Genomic DNA, 21,488 nt, shown 5'->3' with positions numbered 1-21,488 from the left:
GTGGGAAGGCTGGGAGCTGATGAGGCTGGGAAAGTGTGCTGGGACTTAATTGTGAACATACTGTGTTTTATACGAAGTAATTTATGTTTGATTCCGAGGCAGTCGAAGATGTGGGGGGGCACTCTTTCCATTTCTCTCAGGCCAAACTATGGTTCCAAGTCTGTCTTTCTGCGTCTGTGGCACATTAGATCCCATCTAGTTCTTCCTGCAGCAAGGCTACTCCTCGCTCTCATGAAAGTGAATGCTGTCGAAGTTATCTTTTCTTGAGGACCCATATGGGTCCCCAGGGAAGGTGCACTTCTTTACCCGCCTTTCACATCTTTCACAAACTTACTGGAGATGGGGAGGGAAGTTTGCATGGCGACTCCCTGGCAGAAATCAATGAATTCAGAATCAAATTAACGTTGATCCCTCGGATTTTTACCTGTGGTCAAATGCAACACGTCTATACATGCTTGCCAAATTTTATTTTGATTAAAACATTTTTATTTATTTTATTTTTATTTTTTTTGCAAGATTTTATTTATTTATTTGACAGAGAGACAGCCAGCGAGAGAGGGAACACAAGCAGGGGGAGTGGGAAAGGAAGAAGCAGGCTCCCAGCGGAGGAGCCTGATGTGGGGCTCCATCCCAGAACGCCGGGATCACGCCCTGAGCTGAAGGCAGGCGCTTAAAGACTGCGCTACCCAGGCGCCCCTGATTAAAACATTTTTAGGGATGCCTGGGTGGCTCAGTTGGTTAAGCTTCTGCCTTCGGCTCAGGTCATGATCCCAGGGCCCTGGGATCGAGTCCTGCATCAGGCTCCTTGCTCAGCAGGGATCCTTCTTCTCCCTCTGCCTGCTGCTCCCCCTGCTTGTGCTCTCTCTCTCTCTGACAAATAAATGAAAACAACAATAACAACAACAAACATTTTTAAATGCAGGCCCAAATTATTCAACAAACAAGTCCTTATACTATTCCTGAAGTAAATTACACTGTCTATAGAATTTTTCCATCCGTGTACTGAAAAGTTTAAGACATCTTTCTATAAAAACATAAAACTCTTTGCAGATCATTGAAGGATTCGTAGAAATGCATATAACACATCCAAATGTACTTAAGAAGTGTTTTTAAATAGAGCACTATACTGTACAGATAATAATTTTTACCACCTACAAGCAAAATGAGATTGTAGTTTCCAAACAAAAGGGCAAGTTTGTTGACTGAATACATACTCCTTTATCATGCTCTCCTGTACTGTATTAATATTTTTAACTGGCTAGTCAATCATAAAAAAATTAAATCCTCAGTAAATCTTATCAGTACCACAAAAATAATGGGATTTCTGTTTACAAGGTGTCGATTGTGTTCAGTCTTTGATAATGACGGCAGACAGTCAATAAACACTGGGACATTTACATGGTCAGTAGGAGCCTAACCAAACTATCTAATCTTTCAAAAGACAGTCAACACAATGAACTCTAAACTTAATCCCCTCAAATACTGGAGAGACAGTTTAGTGCTTTAAATACTACTCAGCCCAAAACCCCACACTAAAAAGAACCATTAAGGCTTTTTCTTAAACTCACAGAAGCGGGACATTCTGATTTCAGTTCCATTCTCTGACGGCAAATCTTTACCTTATAATCTAAGCTCAACCTTTTATAGGATCTGGGATTTATGAAGGGTGACAGGTATTTTAAGTATGGTAGAACTTGACTAAAAAAGTGAAAGAGGAGTAATGTTTGATGCTTATTTTTTTTTAATTTTTTGATGCTTATTTTAAACTTTTTAAGTGGCTTTTTTTTTTAATTTCAAGAAAGCAAAACACATTACTTGCTGGTTTTGCTTGTTATAATCAAATAAACTCATATTTACTCAGAACACCTGTATAGTTGCTGCTATATTTATTGCTGGGAGATTTTTTTTTTTAAAGCTGAAAGGGAAAAAAAAAAGGCTATTAATTGACCATTTCCTCTCTTCCAGGCCTGTGTTATTCAATGAAGATAAAGGTTTAAAATCCTAAAGTCCTGACAAGAGACTTGTATAAGGGAAGTTGAAAATGCCTGACTATGGAGTCACTAATTTAGACACTAAAAGAAACTTTGGATTTTCAGTGGCAGAGAGAGAAAGAAAAAATTTCAGCATGACTTGTGTAAATGCCCTTTTGATTTTATGATATTTTGTGGTGTTAGTCAATAATATGAAGATGCTTGGGAGAACATTTGTTTGATACCGGCTGGGAAAAGTGGGCCCTGATACTCCACTCGGAAAGCATGGTTTTCCTGAGATGTTTGATTTGGGGCTTTTTTTTCTCTTCTCTCATGTCCAAGGTGTTAGTTTCTTCATTGCTGCTGTCTGAAGAGCTTGGCCAGAGAGGTTCTGGTTTATTGCTCCATTCCACACCCGAGGCAAGAGTGGGGCTCAAAAAAACGCAAGCTTGCTCCTGTGGAACAGCTTAAAACAGATGTGACCTTGCTTTGAAATCTGATGAACACAATAGACCGCCTGAGATCTGATGTTCAGTTCTCTTCAGGCTACAGAAATGAGAGATTCTTTGGTTGACCTGGCATTCTGCCATGTCTGAGAGCCCACTGGAATCTCTACTTTGCCATTTGCAGGAAATGGCAGGAAGTGTGTGAAAATCTGGAATCCAGCAACAAGATTTAATCATGCCACATTATGAGGTCACTCTCTCTTGTCAGTGATTGAGAAGGAAGAAGACTGATTTATTTTCTTTTTTAAAAATTTTATTAAGTTTTTATATTTTAATTCCAGTGTAGTTAACATGCAGTGTTAGTTTCTGGTGTAAATAGAGTGATTCAACACTTGCATACGTTACTCAGTGCTCATGATGATAAGTGTCCTCTTAATCCCCGTCACCTATTTCACCCATCCCCCCCACCTACCTCCTCTCTGGTAACTATCAGTTTATTCTCTATAGTTAAGATCTCTTTCTTGGTTTTTCTCTCTCTTATTTTCTTTTTCCTTCGTTTATTTGTTTTGTTTTTTAAATTCCACATATGAATGAAATCCTAGCATATTTACCTTTCTCTGACTGACTTATTTTGCTTATGGAGGCTGATTTTTTTATTTTGGGGTGAGTTTATGTGAGAGCTCACACTGGCAAGCCCTGCAGTTCTAGCATCTTTGGGCATCATTAAGGCTTAGATTTGTTTGTGGACGCTCAAACACTGCGAAGCCCAAGAATCCTTCAACTCCATTGGAACCTAAGATCCACTGATCCAACTGTATTTTCACTGCCCCTCATTCTTGTCATGTCCTCACTTTCCTCCTTACTCAGCTTAAATCTGTGGTCCAATGTTTCATCACTCCCTTGAACATACTCTTGATTCCCTTGTCTCTCTGTTACTTGGTTAAACTTACTTAGCTAAACCACAACATTTATTAAATTCAACTTTTCTCTACTCCATTCCACACAGTTGAATGAAGCTAGAGAAAAACACACCATCAAGCCAACTGGTCTCATTTTAAATTGCTGATCACTCATCTGTAGTGGACTCTTATAGCTGCCCAGCAATCAGACTCTATTTCCCTAGGCCTTTCATTTGTTTGCTCTGCTGGAAGGGGATGATTTTATACCCTTTCTTCTCTTCTCAAAACTTTTTGTTTTTTTATTAAAAGATTTTATTTATTTATTTGACAGAGAGAGAGAGAGACACCCAGTGAGAGAGGGAACACAAGCAGGGGGAGTGGGAGAGGAAGAAGCAGGTTCCCAGTATAGCAGCCTGATGTGGGGCTCGATCCCAGGACTCCGGGATCACGCCCTGAGCTGAAGGCAGACGCTTAATGACTGAGCCACCCAGGCGCCCCTCTTCTCAAAACTTAAACCAAAACTATATACTGTTTTCCATGATGATCTTGCTTCCTAGATACTGAGAAAATGGAACCCATCAGAAGGAAATTTCCATAGCCCCTATAACCACAACTACCCACTTACTAGCATCTGGGCTCATAGACTGTCTTCCCTCCTGCTCTTCTGGGTGAACTGCCCGTACTCTTTACAAAGGCTAACAACTCAATGTGTACACGAGACTCTACTCCTTACCTACTCAGTCAGGGACACTGCTATAGGCACTCTTCCCCTCTGTCCTGCATCAATTTTCCACTCTCTTTCCCAGTACCATATAAGTATTCTCTCATCATAAAAACAGACTCTTTCAATCCTCCTTCCCTTCCAGTATATCCCTCCCCCATTCCTCTTCTCTTTACAGCAAAATTCTTCAAAAAAGTTGTATCTACTTGCTGTCTCCAATTTTTCTTCTCTCACCTCTTCCCCTTTCAGCCCCATCACCCACTGAAACCATCCTTACAAGCCAAGTGCAGCAAATGCAGGAGTCGATTTTCAGTCTTCATCGTACTTGACCAATCAGCAGCATCAGAAGAAGTCACTCCCTTTTCACATAGCTACCTCCCTCACATGGTTTCCACTGCGCTCCCTATTTTCCACCCACCTCATTGCTTCTCATTCTTGTCTAGTTCTTTCAGTTCCCGTGATTTCTGTGTTGGAGTGCCCAGGTCTCAGTCCTAAGATCTCATCTGTTTTCCATCTACACTTACTGCCTTGATGATCTCATCCAGTCAGGGCCTTAAATACTGTCTCTCTCTCTGTATATTAGTTACTTTTAAATTTATACCTCCAGTCTGTACCACTTCCCTGTTCTCCACACCATATGTCCAACTTCCAACTTAAAATCTCCTAATCAATATCCAAGCATCTGATCTCCTTTCACCACCATCCAGAGCCTGCTTCTCCAATGGCGTTTCCCCTCTCAGTCAGTGGCAACTCCATTCTTCCAGTTGCTTAAATGAAAACATCTTGGCATCTTTTCTTGCTCTGATACCTTGCATTCTAATCCATTAACAAATCCTGTTAACTCTACCTTCAAAATGTATTTAGAATTTGACCACCTCTCTCCCTCTCCATTACTACCACCCTGGTTCAAACCACCTTCTAGCTGGTTTTGCTGCTTCTGCTCTGTCTGGTAAGTAGTAGAACTGAGATTCCAACTCAGTTTTTCTTCCATTTTGAAGACTTAGATCTTTTGTCTGGGCTCTGCTGTCCCTCTGCTTTTTCACATTTGTTGGCTGCTATTATAGGTACCTCCCCTATATTCATTTCCCTATTCTTTCCATTTTCCTTAGTGATAGAATTCTAACTACATTCAAAATGGCATTGTGAGCAAATATCTTTTGGTCTATCTTTCCCAGACTCATGTGTAGATAGATGTGGGTATGTGACAAACTCCTGATCAATGAGATAAAAGCAGAAGTTGCTGGGTGGGATTTCCAGGAAAACTCCTAAGTAAGGGGGACACACAGCTGGTTCCATCCTTTTTGACCTTATCCCACCCTCCTTTCTGCTGCCTGAATCGAGGACTTGGTGGCTGGAGCTTCAGCAGTATTTTGCATTCTGAGATGACCTTGAGTGTGGAAGCCACATGCTAAAGACAGAAAACAGAAATATAGAAGCAGTCTGAGTGTCTGGTGACATGGAGTTGCCCTAGACTGTCCTAGTCCATATTTGGACTCTTACCTGAGAGAGCAAAGGGCATTCTCGTCTTTGTGACTTGAAGCTTAACATAATTTCTACCAATTACTTTGTCATGTAGCTCTTCTGGATCTTCTACAGAACCTAGCGTAGTGCTAAGCACAAAACTGGTCCTCAATAAATGACAGTGATTGGTTGCTTGCGATAAAGCAAATCTCCTTAAAGTTTTGTTTGACACATTCATTTCTACTACTGTCAGTAATGATGCGGCCAAAGTTTTGCAACTGAGTTTTATACACCTGGCACTTCTAAAGGAACTTTTTTTGTGTTGAACTATATATGATTGGTCAAAATAAGTGGGCAACATAAACTTATGCCAAACAGCATAGGACTTAAATTAATAATATAATTTGTATCAAAGATAAGGTTGTCTTATAAAGTAATGAGACTGAGTCCATAGGTTTTCCCTAAAATAAACTCCATTGCTTTAAGACTCTAAATAAAAACTAAAATACTGTTACCACTGTTGTTAATTTTCACAGTGGTAACATCATTACAAAACATCATTACAAAACAAATTCCTGTATAACACAAACTTTGGACCTTTATGAAAATTTTAACATTACAAAATCTAAATGAAAAAGAATAATAAGATTGGCTATTATGGAGTGCCTGTCTGGCTCAGTCTGTAGAGCATGAGACTCTTGATCTTGCAGTCATGAGTTAAAGACTCACGTATGGTATAGTTTACTTAAAATAAACAAATTAAAATAAAAAAAAAGATTGTTGTGTCAGTTTTACTGATGGGATATTGATGATTTACAAATGCCTAGTTAGGCAAAGAAAGACACAGTTGAATCTTACTTATAAGTGTGGAAAGTTGATTGGGAGGTGTTTGTTCTATTTGAGTCCCTCTTGCGATTCAGACCATGGGAATTGGGCATCATTCATCCCTAAGATGAATTCTGATGGGTGGGAAGAACATGTTCCTTCAAGTGCTTCAAGTTCCTTCAAGTGGGCAAGTCATTTAACCTCTGAATCTAAGTTTTTTTTTTTTAATCTGTAGAATGGAAATAATACCAAAAATCGCTATTCCATAGGGCTGTTGAGATGATAAAATGAGGGAATACATGTGAAAGGGCCTTGTTCATAGTAGTCACTCAATAAATATTTGTTCATTCATCTTGATAACGTTTTATAAATGCTTAAGAATTTTTGAAATGCTCTCACATACTGTACAAGTTATTGTCAAAATACCAAGCACCGATTAACACTTCCTCTAAGAACTTTTGGATCGTTGTATTTTAATTATTTTAGGATGTGACCAACTTTTGTGGAGTTGAGTTAGTCGGCTTCATTATTCCCCTGCAACATTTCCTTTGCACTCATTGATTTCCATGGCTACATAATGATTACTTCCTGAGAAACAAAGGAACACATGTGTTTAGAAGTAAAAAGGAAGCATACAGATCACCTATTGAACCATAACCCTGTAAAACCTGGTATAAATGGAAACTTTTCTTTTTTATCATATGGCGTTTGAAGTGAAGGAATTCATATTAGTCATTAGCTCAGTTTTTACTCTACAATAGGTGTCCCTGTAAGGAGCCAGATTGTGTCAGGCCTTATAAGCCAAATATACTCCAAAACATTTTGTGAGGCAGACTATTTTCAACATCAAAATTTCTGAGTTGTGACCAATCCAGAAAAGTGATAGTAGGTGATGGGAAATTTGAAGACAAAGGGTGGGTGGAAGAAGAAGTAACTAACTGCTCTAAAACACACAGATTCCTTTTTATGAATCATTCTAGCAAACATATATTTATGACTTCTACATATGAGGTCCTGCAGTAAGCGCTCTGAGAACTACAAAGGTGAATAAGGCCCAGAGGTGGTCTTCAAAGAACTCATAGCTTAGTATTGGACATAAAATATATACATCCTCTGTCCAAATTATGTCCTGTGTGCAGTACGATCCAGAACCTAGGGTGGCTTTGAAGAGGGGGCTGTTTCGAGTCTTGGAGAGTACATAGATATTTGTGCACAAAACTGGCAGATGGAAAGGCATTCCAGATAAAGGGAACTGTAGCTACAAAGGCCCAGAGGTGACCAGGCTCAGACATAATGGATCAGAGATAGGCAGAGATTGATTTGGGAATATCTATTTTGGGAATAACATCATATTTAATAGGTAGGTATTTGGTGGCTTAAAGTGGGAGGAGAGTACTATATATAGTCTGTGTCCCCCTCAAATTTGTATGGCGAAATGTAATCCCCAATGTGATAGTATTTGGAGGTAAGGCCTTTGGGAGGCGATGAGGTCATGAGGGTGGAACCCCCATGAATAGGATTAGTGCCGTTATAAAAGAGACTCCAGAGAGCTTCTCTGCCCCTTCTGCCATGTGAGGACACTGTGAGAAGGTGGCCATAATGGACTAGGAAGCAGGTTGTCACCATCACTGAATTTGCTGGCTCCTTCATCTTGGACTTCCAGTTTTCCAGGACTGTGAGAAATAAATGTTTGTTGTTTAAGTCACCCAGTCTATGGTATTCTGTTAGAGCAGCCCAAAGGGACTAAGAGAGGAAAGTTACTGAGTTCGGTTTTGGACATGTGGAATGTCAAGTGCAAGTGACCGGCTATTCTGGGAGAGATGTTATGTAGGTGGTTAGAAATGAAGTCTGGAGCTTAGGAGAGAAGTGCAAGTGTAGGTCTACATTTGGGACTCATCAACACCCAACTGGAAGATGAACTTACAGGAGAATAGAGTAAGAAGAAAAGACAGTTGGGGACAGATGCCTGGAAACAACTAGATTTAAGGGACAGACTGATAAAAATAAACTTGGGAAGGAGGCTGAGGAGAAGCCAGAGAGATACGAGGGAAACCCATAAGAAAATGGCAGTGTTTTATCAGATTCTTTTCTTTTTTTTTTTTGAGGTTCTTTTCCAGGATTTGGGGTTCTTTTTGTAATGTTGATTCTTCTCTTCACTCCCAAAAATAAACTCCAGGAGCCTGGAATAGACCAAATAGACAGTTATTTCTGGGGCTACACACAGAACGGAAGGTTCCAGGATTCAGGTAAAAAGCATGGTCCTGTGTTCTGAAGCCCCAGTGAACCAGGGCGGCAGCATCACATAGTGGTTCTGAGCCCTACAGTTATATCTGTGTTCAGGCGTCACCCTGAGGCCTGCAGGTGGATTCTCCCAGCAAGTGTGTGTGTGTGTGTGTGTGTGTGTGTGTGTGTGTGTGTGTGTGTGTGTGTGTGGACTGCAGGTATCTCACTCCTAGACCCCTTTGCCCCCCTGCCTCGATCCAGTTGGAATAAAGAAGAAATTTCTCCACTGGCTTGTGAGCTTCTCAAGGGTTTGGTGCATAGTAGGTTCTTAAATATATAGTTTTCTTTTAAAAGGTGAATAATAAATCAACAAAACATAAAGATCAGTACATAGGAAATAACTTTATAATAAACCTATGAGCACTGTAGTCTCCTAACATTTTTATGGGTCACCGACATCTTCAAAACTCTGAGCATCAGAGAAATATCTACGTGTGTCCACTGGAAAAGAAAGAGAAGAACAGCTCTACTCGCCATAACAAAATTATAAGGCAGTTGATTAAAAAAAAAACAAAAAATCATCCTCAGCGGTTCATAACATCATTCCTTATTAAGCAGTGACATAACACTAATGCTTCTAAAGTGCTTTTTACTTTCCTGGCATTGTTCTGAATACCTTATTTGCATTAATTAATTTAATCTCCCCAACAAATCTATGAGATAGCAGCTTGTCTATTGTGTAGATAAGGAAACTCCAGGTACAGAAAAAAGCCCAAGGTCACATAGCTAATAAGTAGCAGAGGTAAGATTTGAACCCAGACAGTCCAACTCTAGTGTCTGTGCATGTAACTGCTACACGGCACAGAAGCCTGCTTTGATTTTCTTACTTGCTTGCAGAGCCAGACCCACTGTGTTTATCATCTAGTACAGAAGGAAAGCTGCTACATTGTACATGCGAGGTGAGGCTTTCTCACCGGGGCTCAGTGGCGGTGGCAGGTGGGGGTAGGGGCATGTTGTGGGAAATATATTTGTGTTAAATCAGGACCACAAGCATGATAATTGTTTATCCTAACAGAAATCACAATCACACAATGATCTTATTTCACAATTTACTTCCCCTAATCCCATGGGCAGGTGACTTAAGCTCCTTGTCACAAACCCTCATTCATAAGCTAAGAGAGAAAGAGAGGCTCAATGCTTGCGGATGGGCCAAAAAGTGTGTATACATGGGAGTCTCCACGGAACACTTTGACCCTGTCTGTTCCTTACACGCCTGCTGGGGACCTTGTTTTCTGAGGAGACCTTGGGTGAATGGCCTCATCTTTTAGTTGGTCTCCAGGAGCCCACACTCTTTGTCCCTTAACTGAGGGGTAACTGAGAGGTCTCAGGAGGAGTCAGGCAGAAGAGGCAGACACCAAACCAAGTGGAAACCTTGCTGCTGCTTGAAGGGAATTTGAATCCCAAAATGGTAGTTTGGAATTGCTCTAAGGAATGTATCCAATATATGCTATAGCACATATGTTTACAAAAAAAGACTCAAACAAAATATTTCCTGATATTATACTCAGTGACTGAGGATGTTTTACAACTTTTACTGAAATATATTTAATATCCCAGAAGAAAAGAACCCAAAACACATAAAAATAAATCAGATTAGGCTTTGTCTTTTGATTAATGTTTTTTTCTTCACCAAACAGGAAAATACTCATTAACAAAAGTTTTGAGAACAATAAAGTAACTGGAGGTTATTAATATGAAAATATTGTCGATTGTTCCTCCTGTAAAAATCTCCCTGGACAGCCCACTTCCTGAAAAATGACTCAGCAAAAGCTCCCAACGAGGGTTGTTCGCGTTTCATACAATTGTTTGGGCTGGCACTTATTTCTTATCTATAAAGTCCCCTTGTGATTGATGATTCATGTTTCTTTTCAATTATGGGCTTTGAATGCAAACTATTTCTTAATGTAAACAAATGGCTTCAGTATTTAAAGCAAAACATTTCCGTTTGTTTAGTACTATTTCCTATTTTATGCCCGAAACCATATTTTTGAGGGAATTGTTTGGTTTCAAAAGAGGGAAAAGAGAATGATTGTTTAGAAGAATGTGTGCAAAGGAGGGGTGCATTTGCTGTGGGCTGCCTGCCAGAGGGGCAGGCGTGGGCTCAGAGGGGGCACAAGGTGGCCTACCCTCTCATAGCATGGCCCAAAGAACTTAGTGTCCTGAATTCTCACTTTAAAGATCCTGGTTATCCCGTGGGAGGAAAGTGTATCTTCGGCAGCTTGATAATAAGCCTTGTAGCAGATATTTAAATTCTCAGTTCTAATAAAGGGCTCTGAAGTAGAGGAATGGAGAGTAAAGGACACATTGAACAGTTGCCAGAAATGCTAGAAAAAAGGGAGCAAGATATTTAGTGACTTCTAATGACATTTTACAATTACCAATATAAAAAATAAAATTAAAACCTAGAAGAGCAAGAACCATTTTCAACAGACCATGTGCCAAAAGTTGACCACTAGGTAGCGCCATAATCTAGCTGTACGACCATAGGGCTGAGACTTGATTCTGTTGTTGACCAGGATTCAAATGTTTAAGATTTTACATTTGGGAAATGATCAAGAAGGGCACCCTAAAAATTTTCAATCAGAAGACCCCAACATAATAAACAGAAGAGATATGAGGTTCCAAATATTTACTTGGTGAAGCTACTTATTCTATAGCAATTCTGTTTATTGAGAACTCGAGAAACAGACATTGTAGGCATTAGAGATTTTACCTTTGCCTTCTGTTAATGAAACCCCAGATTTGCATGAAGGTAAAGAAAAGGAAAAATCACAGTTAATTGAAACAATTAGTCCAGAATTTTCTTGTCAAATGGGGAAAATATCGATTTAGCTAAGCAGTGGGCACTACTCACATTCGTTTTGGAAAGTCAGTATTGTTTCCATCATTCTTGCTTAAGTCTTCCCCTTGCTCAGTAATCATTGAGTCCATGCCTGCTGCGTGCCCAGCATCACGCCAGATGCTTTGAATATAAAGAAGCAAAGGTCCATTCCCTACTTTTGTGTAGCTCCTAGTCCAGTATGGTAGATAAATATATAACAAAAACGATACTAAGGGATCAGAGATTTGATAAAGACCACATGCTCAAAAGAGTTATGGGGCGATAGTAGCAAATCATTGTATACAAGAAGGTGGCATTGAACTAAGCCTCGAAAGATAAATCATAGTAACAGCTGACACTGATGCTCATCCGGTGTCACACTCTCCAGAGAGCTCTACCTAATAAATGCTTAAAGGTCGTGTGACCGGGATGCCTGGGTGGCTCAGTCGGTTAAGCGTCTGCCTTCAGCTCAGGTCATGATCCCAGGGTCCTGGGATCGAGCCCCACATCGGGCTCCCTGCTCAGCGGGGAGCCTGCTTCTCCCTTGCCCTCTGCCTGCTGCTTGCCCTACTGGTGCACTCTCTCTGCTAAATACATAAAATCTTAAAAAAAAAAAAAAGGTCATATAGCCTTCATAACAGCCCTATGAGGTAGGAGCTACTAAGTATCATCACTGTGCTACAGATGAGAAAACAGGTTTGGGGAAAGTATTCTAGACAAAAGAAGCAGCATGTATAAAGTTTTGCAGATGCATAGAACTATGGCATGTTCCAGGGAATAGAAGCTCAGATAACAGTAATGATACTGTAACATTCACAGAAACACCATGTCCTCTAAGATCTTGTAAACAGAAAAATGTGATGAGTTATAGTGGAAACTTAGAACAGATTTTTAGAGTGCCTGGGTGGCTCAGTCATTTAAGTGGCTGCCTTTGGCTCAGGTCATGATCCAGGGGTCCTGAAATCGAGTCCCATGTCAGGCTCCCTGCTCTGCAGGGAGTCTGCTTCTCCCTCTGCCCCTCCCTGCACTTGTTCTCTCAATCTCTCTCACTTTCTCTCTCAAATTAATAAATACATTCTTTAAAAAAAAAGAGTTTTAAAAACGATTTTCTTAATTACATAAAAATTTTATTCTTCAAAGAATAGTAGGACTATAGTTTATTGAGAATACAGATCCATTGAAAGACCAAAATGCTTTTTGTAATGAAATACTACATCCTGAATTTTGAAGATGATAGAAAAAATATGGAATGGCTCTGTGAACTATTTTGGCTACCATAGATATGTCTTAAAAAACTAATTTCTACTGTATGGTGACTAATATAACAAAATAAAAATTATTTTAAAAAACCCTAATTTCTTATAACAAACCATATTGCTGTGAGTAGCCTGAAAATAGTAATGCTATAGTTTTATTTTATTTTATTATGGCATGAGGCAATTTTATTTTAAAATTATGTATTTAAATATATGAAAAAATATCTGGGAGGATATACATAAAATTGGTAACTGGTTATTTTTGGATCTTGATTTCCTTATTTCTTTTTTTTTCAGTGAGCATGGATTTATTTTTTTCTAATTTACTTAAATTTTAGTTAGTATAATACTACAGTTTTAAAATTGAACTGATATCTTGAGAGATTTTCTAATGTTGAAAAATAATACTAATTTAACTAAAACAATTTTTGTCTATTTTTTTTTTTAAAGATTTTATTTATTTATTTAACAGAGACAGCCAGCGAGAGAGGGAACACAAGCAGGGGGAGTGGGAGAGAAAGAAGCAGGCTCCTAGCGGAGGAGCCTGATGTGGGGCTCGATCCCAGAATGCTGGGATCACGCCCTGAGCCGAAGGCAGACGCTTAACGACTGCGCCACCCAGGCGCCCCAATTTTTGTCTATTTTTATTTGAAATAGCCTTTGTAAGATAAACTGTTATATCAAGTTTAAATATTTATTGGTTGCTGATTACTTACGAAGCACTGTAATGCTGTGTCAAGATAATTTATTGAACAAATATTTATTGAGCATCTAACTTGTGCCAGCCATGATGTGTGAATTGCTGTGGGAATAGTAACAGTAGCAGAAAAACAATAAGGACCCAATCTCTGCTTACCTCAAAAAGACTGAGTTTTTTTGCTTTTAAAGATGAGCGAGAGGGCGCAAGTGCACGAGTCCTGGGAGGAGTGGAAGGAGAGAGAGACTCTCAAGCCGATGAGCGTGGAGCCCAGTGCAGGGCTTGATCTTGCGATCCTGAGATCCTAAGATCATGACCTGAGTTGAAATCAAGAGTCAGATGCTCAACCAACTGAGCCACCCAGGTGCCCCTGGGTTTTTTTTTTTTCCAAAAGTTTTTATTAAAAAATAAATAAAATAGATAAATAAAATAATTTTTTATTCAAAATAAAATTAAATTAAAAAGACCACTTTAAAAAAATTTGTATTCAAAAAGTTTTATTCAAAAAGTTTTACTTGAATAATAAGCTTTTGTTTTTTTAAACAGCAGACTTACTAGCAGACTAGTAAGACAGAGACTCATTCTCAGAGGAAGAAAGAAGCCCAGTCAGGTGCCTCAGTAACCGGGCAACACCACACATAGCCTGATGATCAGCTCAGGGCAGGATTTTCCAACCTTAGCACTATTGGCATTTTGGGATGGGTAAGTCCTTGTTGTTGGGGGACTGTGCTGTGTACTCTATTATCAGCATCTCTGGCTTCTACCTACCTCCAGTTCTGGCATTAAAAAATGTCTCCAGGGGCACCTGCGTGGCTCAGTCGGTTAAGTGTGTGACTCCTGATTTCGACTCAGGTCATGATCTCAGGGTTGTGAGACTGAGCCCTGCATTGGGCTCTGCCCTAGGCATGGAGCCTGCTTAAGATTCTCTCTGTCCCTCACCTAACCCCCTCACCTCTCTCCCTCTCTCTTAAAAACAAAAACAAAAAAAACAAAACTCCAGGCCTCCAGGCATTGCCTTGGGATTACGAAGGAACAAGAACCACTGGCCCGGGGCCACTTAAACGGCTCCTGTCCGTGGTCAGGGTTGATCCTAGGAAATAGTCCAAAACAGTTTGAGCTGCAGCTGGGAGGAGAGGTTAAGGGTGGAGACCAGGAACATTCCAGTCACACACACACCAGTCTCTTTTATGGGCATCTTGGAATATATCTGTTTAAAATGTTTCCATTTCCTCCTTTTCTTTTCCTTATTTGGTGAATTTGTTGTCAGCACTATGGGATAGGGGAGGTTGTTTTTCTTAACTGTTACTTTCGGGAGGAGATGGTCTCCTGTTCATTCAATCTGTGTGGACTTCCGGCAGGAAATGGCACTCAAGGAAAGTTTTGAATAAAAGGAAGATGCTGGTTAGCCAGTGGAAACAGGAAGTTGTTGCCTGGGTCTTACACAGCTTAGAAGAAAGTAAGAGGCAGAGGGAAAATTCACTTAACAGAAGTGGGAGGAGCAGAAGAGAGTGGGGTGGAAGTAGAGGAGGGGTAGGGAGAGCTGAGGAGCAGAGGGAGGCAGCCAGGTCAACAGGTTGAAAGACCTTGAATCTTGTGCGGGGGGAGCTGTACCGGAAGAGGGTGACGGTGCTGCGTAGTAGGAACAGGGTCATACAGTAACAATAAGTCAAAGCTATGGTGATTTATTAATTATGCTACTCTGTTGTATACTGCTGTACTATTACTCTTTGAAAAATACTCTAAAGGAAAACCGTTTTCTCACAGTATATATTATTATTGTTTCAAAGATTTTTTAAAATTTTCTTCATTTGACAGAGAAAGCACAAGCAAGGGGAGCAGCAGGCAGAGGAAGAAGCAGGCTCCCCGCTGAGCAGGGAGCCCACGGAGCTGGATCCCGGATCCTGACCTGAGCTGAAGGCAGATGCTCAACCGATGGAGCCACCCAGGCGCCCCCTCTCACAATATATATTAAAAGCATTTGCCTACGTTATAAAACCCCCTTGAGAAAACAGAGAGAAAGAGAAAGCAAATGTGGCAGAATGTTAGCAATGGGTGAATCAGGTGAAGGGTATATGGCTGTTCAGCGTGTTCTTCTTTAACTTTTCTGTAAATTTGAAAAATTTAAAAATAGGGGCGCCTGGATGGCTCAGTCAGTTGAGCATCTGCCTTTGGCTCAGGTCACGATCCCAGAGTCCTGAGATCGAACCCCGCATCAGGCTCCCTGCTCAGTGGAGAGCCTGCTTCTCCCTTTCCCTCTGCTGCTCCCCCTGCTTGGGCTCTCTCTCTGTCAAATAAATTAATAAAATCTTAAAAAAAAATAAAATTTTAAAAACAAAAATTTGGGGTATGTGGGGAAAAGAATCAATTTTTTTTTTAACTGCACAATGCTTAGGGCTGGATGGATCATCAGAGATATATGTTCATGGGTAGAGTGGCATTACTTACGAATTGTTCTCTACAGCATAGTATAGTGATGACCAACATTCTCTTATGACCAGAGTGATTTCTTTCTTTTTTCTTTTCTTTTCTTTTTTCTTTTTTTTGGAGAGGGAGATAGAAGGGGGTAGGGGCAGAGGGAGAGGAAGAGAGAGACTCTTAAGCAGACTCCATACCCAGCGCAGAGCCTGATTTGGGGCTCGATCTCACAACCCTGATATCATGACCTGAGCTGAAATCAAGAGGATGCTTAACCGACTGAGCCCCCCCAGGTGCCCCCCAGAGTGATTTCTCATATATATATATATATATATATTCTCAGATTCTGATAAATTTGGTTTGATAATTTGGACCAACATTTCCTAACGAGGCAGAGGTAACTCTTCGCTATTAGCTTTTGCTATCATTCATTCAATAAACATTCTTGAGCACCTACAGTATACAGGGCAATGTGTTAAGTGTTATGTGGGATACAAGTACGAATCAAAGAGACATTCTGTTCTTAAATAATCTGATAATTTGGTATAAATTTAAAAACCTTCCACACAAATGACGTTAACACAAGATAGAAGATGACTGGTTTGTGTGGAGTCACGGAGGAGGGCATCATCACTTTCTCTGGAGGGAAATGGTGTTAGGTGTATCCTATTGCACCGTTCCATCCTGCAGTGGACGAATAGGGGTGCTGAGAGCTGAAGCTATTGGTGGGGCTGGAGTGAAGAACACTGCACTGATTTGCTGTTGCTGCATAACCCATCATTCAGTGCCTGAAAATAGCCACCATTTATTATTGCTCCTGTGACTGTGGGTCAGTGGCATATGGTTGACCTACCTAAGGTTTGGGTGGGAGGCTTTGCTTCAAGCTGCTGCAGCTGGATGGGAATATACGCCTCTCCCTGCTGTTTTGTGAATCAGTGGGGATGACCTGCTTCATGCATCTCTCATCATCCTTGGACCAGCAGGCTAGGCAGGGTAGTGTTCCCAGGGGATGGCAGAGGTATACGAGGACAAATAGAAATAAGCGAGGCCTCACAAGCCTCGGTTCAGAGCTCATACACTGTCCCTTCAGCTCGTATATGGTTGGCCAGCGGAAGTCACAGGCTAAGCCCACAGTCATGGGTCAAGTGGGGCCGTCAGTGAGGTACTGGCAAGGGTATGGATGTAGGGAGAAGTGAAAAACTGGTGCAGCTTATGACATAGGCCTTGTGGTTATATGAACACTACATCTTTAGGAGAAATAACTTCAATGTTTTTACAGAGTAAAATTTAAAAATCTGATAAAAACTTAAAAAAAAATAGATTCATATGGAGGAATGTCTAGCCATCCCTTTAAATACCATCCCTTTAAATAGCCATCCCTCTAGCATGGGCAAGAAAGCATGAAGTTAAACTTGGACTTAAGGAAGATCTAATGCAAATGGTAATGAGAATCACGTGCCCATTTAATTTTTTTAGGCTTTCTTCGGGCTGGCTGTGGGCCACATTTTCCCTTGCTAGTTTGGGCCTTTATTTCCTGTACTCTTTCTTCCTCTCAGTGGCAACCGGCCCCCTTCACATCCTGGCATCTTCATGTTTTCTCTCTTCGCATCAAAACTGTTCTGCAGGAAGGATCTGGCAAACGCATGCATAGTGAGGCCCAAGTTACTAGCAAGGATTAGAAGCTAACTGCTTTCAGGAGCATTTGTATTTGAGCAGGGGACAGAAGAAGGAATGGCTCTGTAAATGGACAACACACATGAAGAAGTGTGTGGAAAAGTGAAGGACATGGGGAACCAAGGAACTAACCCAGTGGCCTCAAAATCATATCCTATTAGGTGTTATATTTTTCCTGGACAAGCTACCTGCTGGGGTTTTGTGGGCAACAGTATAGTTGCAGGAATAACTAGGAGCATGGCTTGTATTTAGCAAAAGTAATATTAAAATATGTGCCCTGAGAAGTCAATTGTATTTAATAATTTTGTATAGTGTAATGATTCTAATTCCTACCGAAGTTTGCAGTTACTATCTCTGAGAAACAAATAAATAAACATAGCAGACATCAGGCAGGAACTTTCTGAACTGTGTCAAGGTTAATAATAAGTAAAATGTTATAAGTAGAGACAGGACAGCAACAGCTGTGCCACATTCTTGGAAGCAAAGATTTTGATAGCATGAAGTCAGACTGTGATCTCAGTTTTTGCTGCTACTCTGGGTGAACACAGAACGCTTATAATAATTATAACAAAAATCACATTTCTTTTATAAATTACAACTGTTTTGCGCTCAAAATCTGATGTCTGCAGCTGGAAAACTAGGGGCATGTGAAGCAATGTTGGAAGAAGACCCAGATCAAAATTATGAGAACCTCCTGGCTGAGATTCAGTCTTTCGAGCTGCCCATTGAAGCGACTTTAAGGTAGGGCTCCTTTATATTTTTTCCTCCCTTAGTGGTGATAAGGCAGTCTTATTCACTTCTTTTTATGCTTTTCTTTATAACAGAATAAAAAATAATTTTTGAAAAATGATTACAGTTCTGTATATACTAATCTCTACCTCTTCAGAGAAATTATAATAAACAGTCAACTCTTTTTTGCATTATATTTGTTTCCTGATTCATCACCACAAGGTTTAAAAAATAGAAATGACTTTCAAGAGATCAGAAGGGGCCTCTTGCCCTCTCTGAATAGATACCCCATCTCATTTATGTAAGATTTCAGTGGTTTTCTCTAAAATATCGCTTAGTGAAAAATATTGAGAACAATGAGACATATCAGTGAAACCAATTTCTATTTGGGTAGATGCGAGTTTTAGGAAAAAAAAGTAAAATCTTTATTTGCATTGTTGCTCCTGGGGTATATGGTGTCCTCTCAGATATGTTTTTTTTTTTTAACTTTCCATGTAACATTTAAAAATAGCTTCTTTGGTAATATGGGGATTAATTTGCACATTTCAAGAACAGGATTAAAATGAAAGACCATGTATCTTTATGTTAAAAGGGCAGCTTTAAAAATTTAATTCTTTCTGACTGCCTGCCTGTAACTGACACCTATCAGTGTGGGAAAGGCAATCACTGAATTTGATAGCAACAGTCAATAAATATTTATTGACTAATATTTGTTGATTAAATAAAAGGATTTTTGGGGGGGAGGTGTTGTCTCTGCACCCTCAGAAAGGGTTAGGGCCCTGTTGCTTTGAAATACACTACAGTTTAAATCCGAGTAAATTTCTCCCAAATATTTAAATTTGGTTTTGCATTAAATATACGTTGAATCTCTTCAAAGGGCCTAGTGTAGTGTTGGGGGCATAGGAAGACATTGATATTTATTGGTTGATTCTTGGATTTTCAATATGATGTAGGTGCAGTTGTAAAATAATTACAAATCTATACAATTTTTCCTTACACTTTCATTTTATCCAAGCATTCATGTACAGCCCATGAAGAAGGGAAGGTAATTTCTACCCTATTTAATAGGTAGAAGAAACCATAGCTTTTTTTTTTTTTAAAGATTTTATTTATTTATTGGACAGAGAGAGACACAGTGAGAGAGGGAACACCAGCAGGGGGAGTGGGGGAGGGAGAAACAGGCTTCCTGCTGAGCAGGGAGCCCGATGCGGGGCTTGATCCCAGAACCCTGGGATCATGACCTGAGCCGAAGGCAGATGCTTAACGACTGAGCCACCCAGGCGCCCTGAAACCAGAGCTTTTTAACTAATAGGAAACTGAATATTTTTTTTCCATATGGAACAAACTATACTGTACCAGCTCCTTCTAGAACCTATGTATTTGCCTGGTGGCTAGATCAGAAGTCTAAAGGGGAACAAAAGGATGAGGGGAACCTAGATATATGTTAGTTACTGTGGCCTCTGCTGCTGTTGCTGTTTCAGATCTCTTGGCCTTCAACAGCTGACCCTTTCCACCTCTTCCCTGGTCTCACAACAGTGGTTAACACCCACACATGTCATCCAGCCATGGACCTATCTTCCTGGCTAGTCTTGCGTGGTATTGGACCTGACTTGCTGCTTTGGATCTTGGAGCTTTCGTACCCTCTATTGTTAGGACAGATATTCCTGGTCTTATACCTGGTCTTCCTAAAGAAGAAATCAGTGTAGATCTGGCTATCACAGCACTCTCCTAGTGGCACCTTCAAGAGGGCAGACAACGTTGATATTTTCTCCAGGTGTTGCCCTGTGGCCACCAGAGTGGACCTGCAGTGCCTACTGTTAGCTTCATGTCTGGGTTATTGAACAAGGGGTCAGAACATTCTTTTGCAAAGGCTCCTGCTAAAACATCCCAATGTTGTTCGGAGGGTAGACACAGAGCTCTTAATAAACCTTTATCTGGGACAATATTAACTAAAATTAGTTTTCCTAAACTTCTGCTTTAATCATTGATTAGATGAGGACTTCTTAGACTGGCATTTGATGCTTTTTTGCACATATGTGTGCATGTCATTGATGTTCCGATGTCATCTATTCTTTTCCGCTGTTCTTACAGAACACATCAGCTCCCGTGGTCAAAGATGAGGATTGGAAAATCAAGACAGGACTTCCATTTTGGCTGAACTACACTGTTTACTGTTTGATAATGTGTTCTGAGATTTTCTTCCTCCTGTGTCCATGGTTGTATTATTATTATTATTATTATTATTATTATTATTATTATTATTATTCACCCATAGCCCTGCAACCTGTCTTGCAGGGCCTGGTTCAAATGCTCTTTCTTCTGTGAAGCCTCTCCTGATCCCCCAGCCACATGTGAATACTCATCCTTTGAAGCCCGCAAAGAACCCAGGGCATTTATTCTGACTTTAAGCATGTGTGTTGTTATTTTATAACCATTTTCAGGTGGAAAGATTCCTGAAGGCAGGAACGTATCTTCCTTTTACCTTTGCATCCTCAGCAGAAGAGTCTACCAGCAGAGTAGCTCGATAAATATTTGTTGAATTGACCTATATGAGCTCCTGAATTAATGGTGACCTTGTGAAGCAAAAGAAAGAAGGCAGTTGAGAGAGAAAGTCATCGTTTGAGGGAAGACGAGGAGGTGGTGGAAGTATTTGAATAGCTACAAGCTCTAAAGCAGAGATGGTGGAGACTGGATTTAGTTGGACGTAGATAGGCCAGCGGGGCTGCACAGGCCCTGCTGGGGGCCCTGGAATGGACAGTGAGGGACGGGTTAGGACATTGAGAGGACAGGGCTGGCAATACAGGAGGAAACATTCTCAGGGAAAGCCCTGCGCCTGGGAGTTGAGAGAGCTCTCCTGTTCACTTGTCACAGAAGAAAGGCATTGCTTCAACAAACATTTCCTGTCGTAAACTCTTCAACTCTTCAACTCTGTTAGCTTCCTTCCCCTGCCCACCTTGTTTTCCAGGTAGGGAGTCTGAGGTGCTCTGCTCAAGGTCAGGGTTCAGATCAGAGCCAGGTGGGGTTTGCTTCTCTAACAAGGGGATCTCCCCAGGGCTCAGTGACTCAGGACTCAGACATGGTTTCTGCGTAGGTCATTTGAGGGTGACTCAGCAGCTCTTCTTTCACAGGGTGCAAGCTTCCTAGCGCTCACCCCCACACTTCATGCGCCGGATTGGGTCTCCTCTTCCTGAGGAGTTGTGGGGGGTTGCTGAGACCAGGAGTCATGCTGTTGGGGAAGGTCAATAGTCCATAGTCTCTTTCACTCTGCCTATCTTGCATTCCCCCTCTTTC

General features: G+C 40.6%; 1 protein-coding gene across 1 annotated transcript in view; it reads left to right on the top strand.

The window, feature by feature from the left end:
• Positions 1–18,068: 18,068 nt before the first annotated feature.
• Positions 18,069–21,488, top strand: part of EXOC6 (exocyst complex component 6) — a 225,975-nt gene continuing 222,555 nt past the window's right edge. The window contains exon 1 of the mRNA XM_045810010.2: positions 18,069–18,209. Coding sequence (XP_045665966.2) covers positions 18,088–18,209 — 122 coding nt within the window. The 5' untranslated portion in view covers positions 18,069–18,087. The remainder of the gene's footprint in view (positions 18,210–21,488) is intronic.

The sequence above is a fragment of the Ursus americanus genome, chromosome 6 (assembly GCF_024610735.1).
Source record: "Ursus americanus isolate L20-20 chromosome 6, mUrsAme1.1.p, whole genome shotgun sequence".
NCBI lineage: Eukaryota > Metazoa > Chordata > Mammalia > Carnivora > Ursidae > Ursus > Ursus americanus.
Note: the sequence above shows the minus strand (reverse complement) of the source record. Positions and strands in the feature narration are given on the sequence as shown.